Genomic DNA, 13,884 nt, shown 5'->3' with positions numbered 1-13,884 from the left:
GTACTTCCCAAGCGCTTAGTCCAGTGCTCTGCACACAGTAAGCGCTCAATAGAATTGATGATGATGATGATGACAATCCACTGCTTAAAACAGTGCTCGACACACAGTAAGCGCTTAACAAATACCATTATTATTAGACCATCAATCCATCCACCTTCAAAGCCTTATTAAAATGACATCTCCTCCAAGAGGCCTTGTCCGACTAAGCCCTCGTTTTCCGTATTTACTCTCCTTTTTACCTCAGCTATGCACTTGGCTCTGAACCCTTTGGGCACATGGTGTTCACAGCACTTACGTGCAAATCTGTATTAATTTCAATGTCTCCCCTTCTAGACCGCGAACTCCTTGTGGGCAGGGAACATGTCTACCAGCTCTGTTGTGTTGGTAATTCATCACATTCAGTTAATTCATCATATCCTTCTGTTGTATTGTAAGCCTCTCATGGATCGGGAAAGTGTCTGCTAAGTCTGGTGTACTGTACTCTCCCAAATGCTAAACAGTGCACGCAGTAAATACCACTGATTGGATTAAAATCCTGTGGCCACGCTAGTTACATAACCTTCCCACCCTCAGAAACCGTCAGTGGTTACCCTGTCCTCCCTGCATCAGGCAGAAACTTCTTTAAGGCACTCACCCCATCAGCGTTCTCCTTTATCAACTCTTTCTCCTCTTCATCCTTCATCCATCCATCCTTGTTAAGCTAACTTCCACCCTGGAACACGTTCTGGATTTTCCCGCCTCTGTTCTGCTGGACCATAACTCTTCCCATCTTCAAAGTTCCTTTGAAATTTCACCTCCTCCAGGAGGCATTCCCTGATCATTTTTCTTCTCTCCAGGTCACATCCTTCCAAATATCACCTCAACATCTACATCCTCACAGTCATCCATAGAGCTTTTGAACCTCTTGCATTGTACTCTTAAGTGTTTGGTATAGTGCTCTGTCTACGTTGGGCACTCAAACACAGCTAATCGATGGCCTCACAGAAATCCCTGCGTTCTTTTAATTTTTCTATAGGACATCATCATTAGTAAGATGAATGTGGAAAGCTTAGAGGTGCTCAGAACAGTCCCACGTAATCGTCAGCAATTTTAGTATGCACCAAGGTACAGAACAAGGTATTGTTATTGCATATTCCAGGATTGCCGTTACATTTTTGTCGCTTCTCAATCACTTGATGTAATGGACGGGAAAAATACCTTGGTTAACACAAAACTGTGAGGGCAGTTAGATCCGTGGCTAAGCAACTGGAGGCAACATCCCGGGCCCATTTGCGTGACATGAGGATGAGGCCATGGAGAGAACCAGCATTTTCAGCTAACAAAAATATTGGGAGAGGGCTGTAAGGAAAGTTAATTCATAGCTCATGGCCACTTAAAAATCCATCACCGTGGATAACCCAAAATGAGGCATCTATTAGCAAATAATTGTACTAGCAAAACTGGCAAAGGTTATCTCTATAGTTTGGTGTCAAGTACATGCAAACACATGCAGTAATTTCCCAAATAAGTGTTAGCGTCAATTCTGTTCTGACCATCCCTGTTCACTCTGCAGCCTGAATACTTCCCAAGCACTTAGTACAGTGCTCTGCAAACAGTAAGCGCTCAATAAATACGATTGATGATGAATGGAATATTAGTGAAGATTATGTGCACGTGCCTGAATACAGCAGTTGACAAGTTGGCTAAGTGTAGGAAGAAATACTTGGGTGCATGTGTGAAGCATCAGTCAAGGTGCTATCTAATGTGATCTTTCCATAATACGGGATTCTTCAAAGAAAATAACTACTGTCTTATAGCAAAACTGAATGCAGGATGAGTAAACTCGTCTCTAGACTATAAGCTCGCTGTGGGCAGGGAATGTGTCTGTGTATTGTTGTACTGTACTCTCCCAAGCGCTTAGTACAATGCTCTGCATGTGGTAAGCGCTCAATATAACTGAATGAATGAATAATGCTGTTGTAGTGTACTCTCCCAAGCACTTAGTACAGGGTTCCACTTATAATAAGCACTAAATAAATACCATCGATTGATCAACAAGTTAAACACCTGGGGTGGAAATCATATAACAAAATACATATATATTAAAAAAAACCTTTTACTTGACAAGAAAATGATTATTTAAATAAGAGTTGATCTGGGTCTTCTTGCACTACACAGAATTCTTCCAGAGGAGTCTGTTGATTTGATGGCCAGCAACTCCTCTCACATGTGTAAACAAGAACGGTTCCAAATTCTACGGACAGGCCTGGAAAACAATATTCAAGATTCAACCAGCTGAGAAGACTACCTGAAATTCATCTTCTACTGGAGAAACCAGTTATTTAACAGGAATGACTTCATAACCCATGAACACAGGGCAACTGTGATGAAACAGACAAGTGGCAGAGGTGGGATTAGAACCCAGGTCTTCTTACTCCCAGGCTCGTGTTTTGTCCACTAGGCCGTGCCACGACCCTTATTATGATTGAACATAATGTCCTTATTCCAGCATCTGGAATAAACTGGAATAAATCCTGAAAAAACTGGTTTCATCAGTTTTTAGTTAGGGATCAAATAAACTATGAAACAACAATAATAGGAAAATGCAACAAGGAACCACTTTGGTTACAAAAAGGCCTTGTTCCATCTCAAGTAACTACAGTTCCTGACACCGAAATTCACATAGAAATGGAGATTCAGTCTTTAGTGATTTAAAATTTATTGAGAAATTAGCCCTGGAAACTCCCAATTCACCTCACTTGTCAGATAAGTGCTTAGTACAGTGCTCTGCACACAGTAAGTGCTCAATACGATTGATGATGATGAGATGAAGTTATGGAAGGTAACCAAAGATTCTTTTTCATTAGTGACCCAAATTGCCCTCTAAATAGCCCCATATAATTCTACATTAAAGTTGCATTTAAAATGAATGTCAAAAGACAAAAACACAGGTGGAGAAAACTGGAGGTTTGTAGCCTATTTTTAAAAAAACCACCCTAACATCCCTTTGTAAGAATGTCAAGCTAATGATAGTAACCCACATTTTCTGATAAAATTAATGAAATATTTTCTACCTCCATTAAAGCTGTTAAGCATGCTGACCAGCGCAGGCATCAGTTGAAATTCAAATGTCCTGTCACTTCCACAATTCCTGCAAGGAGGGATCTCCTTGGTATCAAATGAAGGGCAGGTGATAAATAAAGGTTGCCCACTCCGCGAGTACCTAGGAGAAACAGACCGAACCTCTTATGTACAAAAGGGCCATAAACAGAGTCCTGTGAATTTATGTCAAGTATGAAGTATTACAGGGATTAAAAAACTAGGAAAGAAGTTTTTCCAGGTGTTTACTCTCTTGTTCTACCTGGGGAAGGCATCCAAAAAATATCATTCATTGATTAATTTGAAAGTAGCCACTAACCTACTTGCTTTGGGTAGCAATTTCTGCCAAATGAGAAACAAACATTACTCCTTTTACTTGTTCCATTACCTCTGGATCTTTTTAGAGCAAGCACATCAACCTCATTCCTATGGCTGGGCTGCCTTTGCAGTTCTTTGTTGGTGGGTTGGGACCGGGCAGCATTTTTTTTTTAAATTGCAAATCAACACCACATTCTTTGAAATATTATTAATCATCTAGACTGTAAACTCACTTTAGATCTGCCACATCTGTTGTACTGTACTCTCCCAGGTGCTTAAGCACAGTGCTCTGCACACAGTAAGCACTCAATAAATTCCACTGATTAATTGTCTGGCCTAATGCAGTACCGCTACAAAGGAATACAGTTCTAGGGGTACAGAACTTGCAATTATTTTCTTGCAGGTTCAATACTGGTGGGCGGGGTGTCCACGGGGGTGAAAGCAGGGGAGAAGGCAGGAAAGGAACAGAGTTGCAGAGCCAAACACGCACACCCATTCACTCTGCTGATTTTCCACTTCGACGATCCTACCTCAATCAATCAATCGTATTTATTGAGCGCTTACTATGTGCAGAGCACTGTACTAAGCGCTTGGAAAGTACAAATTGGCAACACATATGGTATCATATGGTACCTCCTTCCCTTCCCCACAGCACCTGTATATATGTATACATGTTTGTACATATTTGTTACTCTATTTATTTATTTATTTTACTTGTACATATCTATTCTATTTATTTTATTTTGTTAGTCTGTTTGGTTTTGTTCTCTGTCTCCCCCTTTTAGACTGTGAGCCCACTGTTGAGTAGGGACTGTCTCTATATGTTGCCAACTTGGACTTCCCAAGTGCTTAGTACAGTGCTCGGCACACAGTAAGCGCTCAATAAATACGATTGATGATGATGACGATAACACCAGCAGCCGAAGCGCAGGGGTGGGGTGGAGTGGGGGCTGCTCATGCAGCACTTCCCAATTTATTTACATTAACGTCTGTCTCCCCCCTAGATGTAAGCTCACCATGAACGGGGAACGTGTCTGCCAACTCTTCCACTGTGCTCTCCCAAGTGCTTAATACAGCGCTCTGCACACAGTAAGCGCTCAATAAATATGATTAATTGACCGATTAATTAATAAATCTGATCAGTTGATGAAGTTTAGGACAACCTGCATACCGTGCATCCCCTGGCACTCTAGAAACGCCAATTCAACAACAGCAGCGGTATTTTCATCAGAGAGCCGGAGCAGGGGCAGCTCAGCTATGTCTTCCTTTTTCCATTTCCCAACTGTGGCCAAGGGAACTATCCGCCCTGCCCGCTTCAGAGGAAAATAAGCCGGAGAGTATAACTGGGTAACACATTTTTTTAAACTTATTCACAAAGCTGATAAGGACAATAGTTTCTTCAGGAATTTAACAGACCATGACGCACCATTTCTGATTCTCATTGCTAAAAGTGTTCACAGTTTTCATGATACCGTATTGAATATGTGGGAACTTGTACTTTTAGACTGTGAGCCCACTGTTGGGTAGGGACTGTCTCTATATGTTGCCAATTTGTACTTCCCAAGCGCTTAGTACAGTGCTCTGCACATAGTAAGCGCTCAATAAATACGATTGATGATGATGTGGGAGCTATAGGCTCTATCTGGAGCTTATATCACACGAGTGGAAATGGAATTCAGAAACTGGAAGGAGCAGCATGGACAATGCAGTGAGCTGTTGACTTTTTCCTAAATTCTAAGTTTTCTAACCCGCATTTACTAACGTATTCTCCTTAATGGAAGTCAATATGAAGTGTAGATCGGTAATGTGATCTCCCCAAAAACCTACGAAAGCTTCACAGCTGATTTTATGTTCAAATGACATACAGCAATCAGAAACTGACATAAAACCACATCAGGGAAAGGTTCGTTATAACGGAAGCTATGAGGCAAAATGGCCTATTTTACAAATCATTTCAGTTCACAGCTTATTTGACTTTATGTTCAAATGACATACAGCAATCAGAAACGGACATAAAACCACACCAGGGAAAGGTTCGTTATAACGGAGGCTGTGAGGCAAAATGGCCGATTTTACAAATCATTTCAGTTTCACAAAAGAGTCATTCTCAAATATAAACATCCGAACTTTACATTTTGTAAGAGGGGTTGGAAAAAAAGTTCTTATTTCACCTTAGAATCTGTTCATGGCAGACTGAAATCCTTTTCATAAATTTATGAAACACCTTGTCTCTATTTTTGGCTTCAGTCTTCTCATACTTTTCACCACTTTCAAAAATACTAGAAAGTAAAAGGAGAGACTTGATGTTAGTAACTATTCCAACTGTTCTTGACGTGCTGGGACTTAGAAGAGTGACCTGGGAGGAGGATGGATCCTGAGAAGAGGATGGACCATGGGAGGAGAATGGACTGTCACCAGTCCCCAGTGTACTCTGGAATAAAATCTCTGGAAAACCTACCAACAGCCAACTGAAGATTTCTGCTCTAATTTTATAGCAGTAGGATTTTTTTTAGAAAAAAAATGTTGCCAACTTGTACTTCCCAGGCGCTTAGTACAGTGCTCTGCACACAGTAAGCGCTCAATAAATACGATTGATTGATTGATAGAAGGAAAAGGAAAACGTCTGTCAAAGTTCTACACACAACACATGCTTATGTGATGCCAATTTGTACTTCCCAAGCGCTTAGTACAGTGCTCTGCACATAGTAAGTGCTCAATAAATACGATTGATTGATTGATTGATTATGAGAAGCGGCATGACCTAGTGGAACGAGCACAGGCCGGGGGTCAGAGGACCTGGGTTCTAATTCCACCTCAGACAGTTGCCTGCCGGGTGACCTTGGATAAGTCACTTAGCTGATCTATAAAATGGGATTCAATCATCATCAATCGTATTTATTGAGCGCTTACTATGTGCAGAGCACTGTACTAAGCGCTTGGGAAGTACAAATTGGCAACATATAGAGACAGTCCCTACCCAACAGTGGGCTCACAGTCTGAAAGGGGGAGACAGAGAACAAAACCAATTCAATGCACGTTCTCCTTCCTACTTGGCTCCATGTGAGTCGGGGGCTATGTCCAACCCGATTATCTTGTTCCTACCCAAGGGATCAGAACAGTGCTGGACGCAGAGTAAGTGCTAACAAATATCACAACCCTCCCACCCCCAAACAAACACAACCAACAATCCTAGTAAGTCTCACCTTTCTGATACCAGCTGTTCCGCATCAATACCCTCTCTTAGTTGATATTCCCTCAGAAGCCTTTGTGCATGATCTGTATCAATAAAACCAGTGTAATCTGCCTCATCTACCACACTGATGTAGTAGGGCTGGAACACAGGAACGGAACTGGGAATAAGGAGTCCTTCCCAAGGGGGGATATCACCACCGCAAGAACCAAGGCCGTCTGTAGTTTCTTCTAGGCTGAGTTCTTGAAACCGAGCGGTACAGTCTTTGCTTAGGGCCACCGAAGAGGTGGCTTTTTCACTGGATTCGAGGTGCTTGGTAACCTGCACCTGAGAATCCATTTCCTCTGCTCCCCAGTCATCCGCTTCTTCACACCAGTCCTTGGTGGCAAAGTTATTCATCTGTTGCTGGAGGGAAAACCAATAAGTCTGTTAATGATGACGCCACACTGCCAAAGTATAGGTTTTCATATTTACCAGAGAGGAAAAAAAACTATTTTCCCCAAACATTCTTGTTAGGGGATCTGGCTTTGTTCTCACTCAGTTACTGTATTTTGAAATGAGGTTACTTCAACCACCATCCATTCATTTCTGATTCTTTGATTGGATTATGAAAAGTCTGCTTTAAAGGAGCGGAGGGCAGGCAAAGTCCTGGGACCAAGAGATCCACTCTCGCAGTAGAGGTCCACAAAATTTTAACCCTGGCTCCGCCACTGGCCTGCTGTCACCTGGGGCAAGTCACTTAACTTCTCTGAGCCTGTCTCCTCATCAGTAAAACAGGGATTACATAAATACCCATCTTTCCTCCCCCACAAGCTGTGAGTCCTGTATGGGACAGCGTAAGGTGCTTGGCACACAGTAAATGCTTCACAAATACCACAAATAATAATAATGGTAAATTATTACTTGTGGTATTTGTGAAGCATTTACTAAGTGCCCATATTATTGCTATTATTAGGGGGCTTGAAGGTCAGGGCTGCTCCTCTCCCACCATTATAATTCCGTAGTACTTTCTCAAGCTTTGCCCGGCATACACTAGAGATCAATAAATGCTACTGACTGAATCTGGCCCTGCCTGGAGTCAGTGCACCAAACAGTGAACCAACTGTTTTTACTTCTGAATTTAATTTAACCTGTTACCTTACAGTTCTTACTGACTTGTCCCCATGTGTCTGTTCTCACACCTTTAGATTGTGAGCCCTTATTGGGTTGGTGTAAAATACTCAGTCACCTTGCCCCCTTCTAATTTACCTCTCTGATTTCCTATTACATCCCAGCCTACACACTGCTCTTCTAATGCCAACCTTCTCACTGAGCCTTGATGGCCTATCTTGCCACTCATGCCTTGTCCACGTCCTGCTTCTGATCGGGAATGCCCTTCCTTTTCACATCTGACAGACCATCACTCTTCCTACCTTCAAAGCCTTATTAAAACCACATCTCCTCCAAGAGGCCTTCCCCGACTAAACCCTCATTTTCCCTTCTCCCACTCCCTTCTGCATCGTCCTAGCCCTTGGAATTGCACCCCCTCCCTCTGCGCCACAGCCCCTATGTACATATCATCATCATCATCATATATCAGTTATTTCCATTAATGTGTGTCTCCCCCTCTAGATTGTAAGCTTACTGAGGGCTGGAAATATGTTTATCAACTCTGTTATATTGCAATCTTCAAGCGATTAGCTTCCTTGAATTCTCCCTAGCACTTATATACTGCCTGTCTTACAGGACACATCTCATAAGTGCTCGTTTACAGGTTAGTAAGTGGGATTTTTAAAACTGGAAAAATTGGTGGCATGATACAAAGGAATTCAGCTAGAGTGGAGAATGCTCTGGAAATTCTTAAATTATACCTGCTTTGATTTGCGGTGTTGAGTTCCTTTTCCTTGCAACTGCGAACACTGGGAACGCAGGACCTGCCAGCTTTAGAACAGAGACAACACAAAACAGGTACGAAAATCAAAACTATAACATGAAAAATAAAGTTGTTAAAGTTGAACTAAAGCAAATCTGGCAAATTATTTTAAAATTGTGCTAAGTATGAAAAAGAAACCATTCCCTTACCTCTCTGGTTTCCCCCAGCATTCTTTCTGGACACAAGCAAAAACATTTATTATCCGATGAAATGGCGAGCCTTCCAGAGGACAATATATCTGAACGATATGTGCCAGCGCTGCTCGGCAAATCCCACACAGAGGATAAACCATGTTGATCGAAGGGGCACAATCCTAAAAATCACAGAACAGTCCAATCGATCAATCAATCAACAGCACCTATAGAGCAGTTACGGCATGCAGAGTCCCTTCCCTTCCCCACAGCACCTGTATATATGTTTGTACGTATTTATTACTCTACTTATTTATTTTACTTGTACATATCAATTTTATTTATTTTATTTTGTTAGTATGTTTGGTTTTGTTCTGTCTCCCTCTTCTAGACTGTGAGCCCACTGCTGGGTAGGGACTGTCTCTCTATGTTGCCAACTTGTACTTCCCAAGCGCTTAGTACAGCGCTCTGCACACAGTAAGCGCTCAATAAATACGACTGATTGATTGATTACTCTATTTATTTATTTTACTTGTACATATGTATTCTATTTATTTTATTTTGTTAGTATGTTTGGTTTTGTTCTCTGTCTCCCTCTTCTAGACTGTGAGCCCACTGTTGGGTAGGGACTGTCTCTCTATGTTGCCAACATCGACTTCCCAAGTGCTTAGTCTAGTGCTCTGCACACAGTAAGCGCTCAATAAATACGATTGATTGATTGAGTGATTACTCTATTTATTTATTTATTTTACTTGTACATATCTATTCTATTTATTTTATTTTGTTAGTATGTTTGGTTTTGTTCTCTGTCTCCCCCTTTCAGACTGTGAGCCCACTGGTGGGTAGGGACTGTCTCTCTATGTTGCCAACTTGTACTTCCCAAGTGCTTAGTCCAGCGCTCTGCACACACTAAGCGCTCAATAAATACGATTGATTGATTACTCTATTTGTTTATTTATTTTACTTGTACATATGTATTCTATTTATTTTATTTCGTTAGTACGTTTGGTTTTGTTGTCTGTCTCCCCCTTTCATACTGTGAGCCCACTGGTGGGTAGGGACTGTCTCTCTATGTTGCCAACTTGGACTTCCCAAGCGCTTAGTATTCACTCATTCAATAGTATTTATTGAGCGCTTACCGTGTGCAGAGCACTGGACTAAGCGCTTGGAAAGTCCAAGTTGGCAACATAGAGAGACAGTCCCTACCCAGCAGTGGGTTCACAGTCTAAAAGGGGGAGACAGAGAACAAAAGCAAACACACTAACAAAATAAAATAAATACAATAAATATGTACAAGTAAAATAAATAACTAATCAATCAATCAATCGTATTTATTGAGTGCTTACTGTGTGCAGAGCGCTGGACTAAGCGCTTGGGAAGTCCAAGTTGGCAACATAGAGAGACGGTCCCTACCCAACAGCGGGCTCACAGTCTAAAAGGGGGAGACAGAGAACAAAACATACTAACAAAATAAAATAAATAGAATAGATATGTACAAGTAAAATAGAGTAATCAATCAATCGTATTTATTGAGTGCTTACTGTGTGCAGAGCGCTGGACTAAGCGCTTGGGAAGTCCAAGTTGGCAACATAGAGAGACAGTCCCTACCCAACAGCGGACTCACAGTCTAAAAGGGGGAGACAGAGAACAAAACATACTAACAAAATAAAATAAATAGAATAGATATGTACAAGTAAAATACATAGAGTAATCAATCAATCAATCGCATTTATTGAGCGCTTACTGTGTGCAGAGCGCTGTACTAAGCGCTTGGGAAGTACAAGTTGGCAACATATAGAGACAGTCCCTACCCAACAGTGGGCTCACAGTCTAAAAGGGGGAGACAGAGAACAAAAGGAAACATACTAACAAAATAAAATAAATAGAATAGATATGTACAAGTAAAATAAATAGAGTAATCAATCAATCGTATTTATTGAGTGCTTACTGTGTGCAGAGCGCTGGACTAAGCGCTTGGGAAGTCCAAGTTGGCAACACAGAGAGACGGTCCCTACCCAACAGTGGGTTCACAGTCTAAAAGGGGGAGACAGAGAACAAAAGCAAACATACTAACAAAGTAAAATAAATAGAATAGATATGTACAAGTAAAATAAATAGAGTAATCAATCAATCAATCGTATTTATTGAGTACTTACTGTGTGCAGAGCGCTGTACTAAGCGCTTGGGAAGTACAAGTTGGCAACATATAGAGACAGTCCCTACCCAACAGTGGGCTCACAGTCTAAAAGGGGGAGACAGAGAACAAAAGGAAACATACTAACAAAATAAAATAAATAGAATAGATATGTACAAGTAAAATAGAGTAATCAATCAATCGTATTTATTGAGTGCTTACTGTGTGCAGAGCGCTGGACTAAGCGCTTGGGAAGTCCAAGTTGGCAACACAGAGAGACGGTCCCTACCCAACAGTGGGTTCACAGTCTAAAAGGGGGAGACAGAGAACAAAAGCAAACATACTAACAAAGTAAAATAAATAGAATAGATATGTACAAGTAAAATAAATAGAGTAATCAATCAATCAATCGTATTTATTGAGTGCTTACTGTGTGCAGAGCGCTGGACTAAGCGCTTGGGAAGTCCAAGTTGGCAACACAGAGAGACGGTCCCTACCCAACAGCGGGCTCACAGTCTAAAAGGGGGAGACAGAGAACAAAACCAAACATACTAACAAAATAAAATAAATAGAATAGATATATACAAGTAAAATAAATAGAGTAATCAATCAATCGTATTTATTGAGAGCTTACTGTGTGCAGAGCGCTGGACTAAGCGCTTGGGAAGTCCAAGTTGGCAACATAGAGAGGCAGTCCCTACCCAACAGCGGGCTCACAGTCTAAAAGGGGGAGACAGAGAACAAAAGCAAACATACTAACAAAATAAAATAAATAGAATAGATATGCAAATAGAATACGATTGATTGATTGACAATCCGGGCCCCGCTTACCGGGGAGCCGCCCAGCTTGCTGGTGGTGCAGGCCCCGACCGCCACTGCTGCATCCCTGAGCCCCAGAAGGACAGGAGGCCCCGCCATCCCTGCCATGCCCCCCCCACTACGGCCGCTCCCCAGGCTCAAACTTCATCGGGAAAACGGACACGCGCACGCGCCGCGGCGGCCCCCGCCCCGACTACGGCCGCTCCCGAGGCTCAAACTTCATCGGGAAGGACGGGCACGCCCACGCACCGCCCCGACTACGGCCGCTCCCGAGGCTCAAACTTCGTCGGGAGGACGGACGCACGCGCCCGCGTCGGCGCGTGCGCGCCACTCAGCCTCGGGAAAGGGCGCGTGCCGCTTGATGAGGGCGAGGATTGCTTCCTCCTATGCATTCCATCGTATCGATAGGGCGCTTACTGCGTGCAGAGTACTGTACTAAGCGCTTGGGAAGTAATAATAATAATAATAATAATAATAATGATGGCATTTGTTAAGCGCTTACTATGTGCAAGGCACTGTACTAAGCGCTTGGGAAGTCATAATAATAATAATAATAATAATGATGGCATTTGTTAAGCGCTTACCATGTGCAAGGCACTGTACTAAGCGCTTGGGAAGTCATAATAATAATAATGATGGCATTTGTTAATTGCTTACTATGTGCAAAGCCCTGTTCTAAGCGCTGGGAAGGTTACAAGGTGCTCAGGTTGTCCCACGGGGGCTCACAGTCTTCACCCCCATTTTACAGATCAGGGAACTGAGGCCCAGAGAATAATAATAATAATAACAATAATAATAACAATAATAATAATAATAGCATTTATTAAGCACTTACTATGTGCAAAGCACTGTTCTAAGCACTGGGGAGGTTACAATAATAATAATAATGATGATGGCATTTATTAAGCGCTTACTATGTGCAAGGCACTGTTCTAAGAGCTGGGGAGGTTACAAGGTGATCAGGTTGTCCCGGGGGGCTCACAGTCTTCATCCCCATTTTACAGATGAGGGAACTGAGGCCCAGAGAATAATAATAATATAATAATAATAATAATAGCATTTATTAAGCGCTTACTACGTGCAAGGCACTGTTCTAAGCGCTGGGGAGGTTACAAGGTGATCAGGTTGTCCCACAGGAGGCTCACAGTCTTCATCCCCATTTTACAGATGAGGGAACTGAGGCCCAGAGAATAATAAGAATAAGAATAATAGCATTTATTAAGCGCTTATTATGTGCCAAGCACTGTTCTAAGCACTGGGGAAGTTGCAAGGTGATCAGGTTGTCCCACGGGGGGCTCACAGTCTTCATCCCCATTTTACAGATGAGGGAACTGAGGCCCAGAGAATAATAATAATATAATAATAATAATAGCATTTATTAAGCACTTACTATGTGCAAGCCACTGTTCTAAGCGCTGGGGAGGTTACAAGGTGCTCACGTTGTCCCACAGGGGGCTCACAGTCTTCATCCCCATTTTACAAATGAGGGAACTGAGGCCCAGAGAATAATAATAATAATATTATAATAATAATAGCATTTATTAAGCGCTTACTATGTGCAAAGCACTGTTCTAAGCGCTGGGGAGGTTACAAGGTGCTTGGGTTGTCCCACAGGGGGCTCACAGTCTTCATCCCCATTTTACAGATGAGGGAACTGAAGCACAGATAATAATAATAATAATAATAATAATAATAATAGCATATATTAAGCACTTACTATGTGCAAAGCAGGGTTCTAAGTGCTGGGGAGGTTACAATAATAATAATAACAATGATGGCATTTATTAAGCACTTACTATGTGCCAAGCACTGTTCTAAGCGCTGGGGCGGTTACAAGGTGATCAGGTTGTCCCACGGGGGCTCACAGTCTTCATCCCCATTTTACAGATGAGGGAACTGAGGCCCAGAGAATAATAAGAATAAGAATAATAGCATTTATTAAGCGCTTACTATGTGCAAAGCACTGTTCTAAGCCGTGGGGAAGATACAAGGTGATGCGGTTGTCCCACGGGGGGCTCACAGTCTTCATCCCCATTTTACAGATGAGGGAACTGAGGCCCAGAGAATAATAAGAATAAGAATAATAGCATTTATTAAGCGCTTACTATGTGCAAAGCACTGTTCTAAGCTGTGGGGAAGATACAAGGTGATGCGGTTGTCCCACGGGGGGCTCACAGTCTTCATCCCCATTTTACAGATGAGGGAACTGAGGCCCAGAGAATAATAAGAATAAGAATAATAGCATTTATTAAGCGCTTATTATGTGCAAAACACTGTTCTAAGCTCTGGGGAGGTTGCAAGG

At 42.1% G+C, this 13,884-nt stretch overlaps 1 protein-coding gene across 1 annotated transcript; it reads right to left on the bottom strand.

Annotated features, from left to right (window-relative positions):
* Nucleotides 1–2,077: 2,077 nt before the first annotated feature.
* PDCD2L (programmed cell death 2 like) lies at nt 2,078–11,690 on the bottom strand. The gene is made up of 7 exons (XM_038754098.1): nt 11,595–11,690; nt 8,648–8,811; nt 8,437–8,506; nt 6,600–6,991; nt 5,568–5,675; nt 3,054–3,202; nt 2,078–2,245 (listed from the first exon to the last, which is right to left on the bottom strand). The coding sequence occupies exons 1-7, from the start codon at nt 11,688–11,690 to the stop codon at nt 2,115–2,117; spliced, it is 1,110 nt and encodes a 369-aa protein (XP_038610026.1). The 3' UTR covers nt 2,078–2,114.
* Nucleotides 11,691–13,884: the final 2,194 nt, after the last annotated feature.

Source organism: Tachyglossus aculeatus, chromosome 11 (assembly GCF_015852505.1).
Source record: "Tachyglossus aculeatus isolate mTacAcu1 chromosome 11, mTacAcu1.pri, whole genome shotgun sequence".
Lineage (NCBI taxonomy): Eukaryota > Metazoa > Chordata > Mammalia > Monotremata > Tachyglossidae > Tachyglossus > Tachyglossus aculeatus.
Note: the sequence above shows the minus strand (reverse complement) of the source record. Positions and strands in the feature narration are given on the sequence as shown.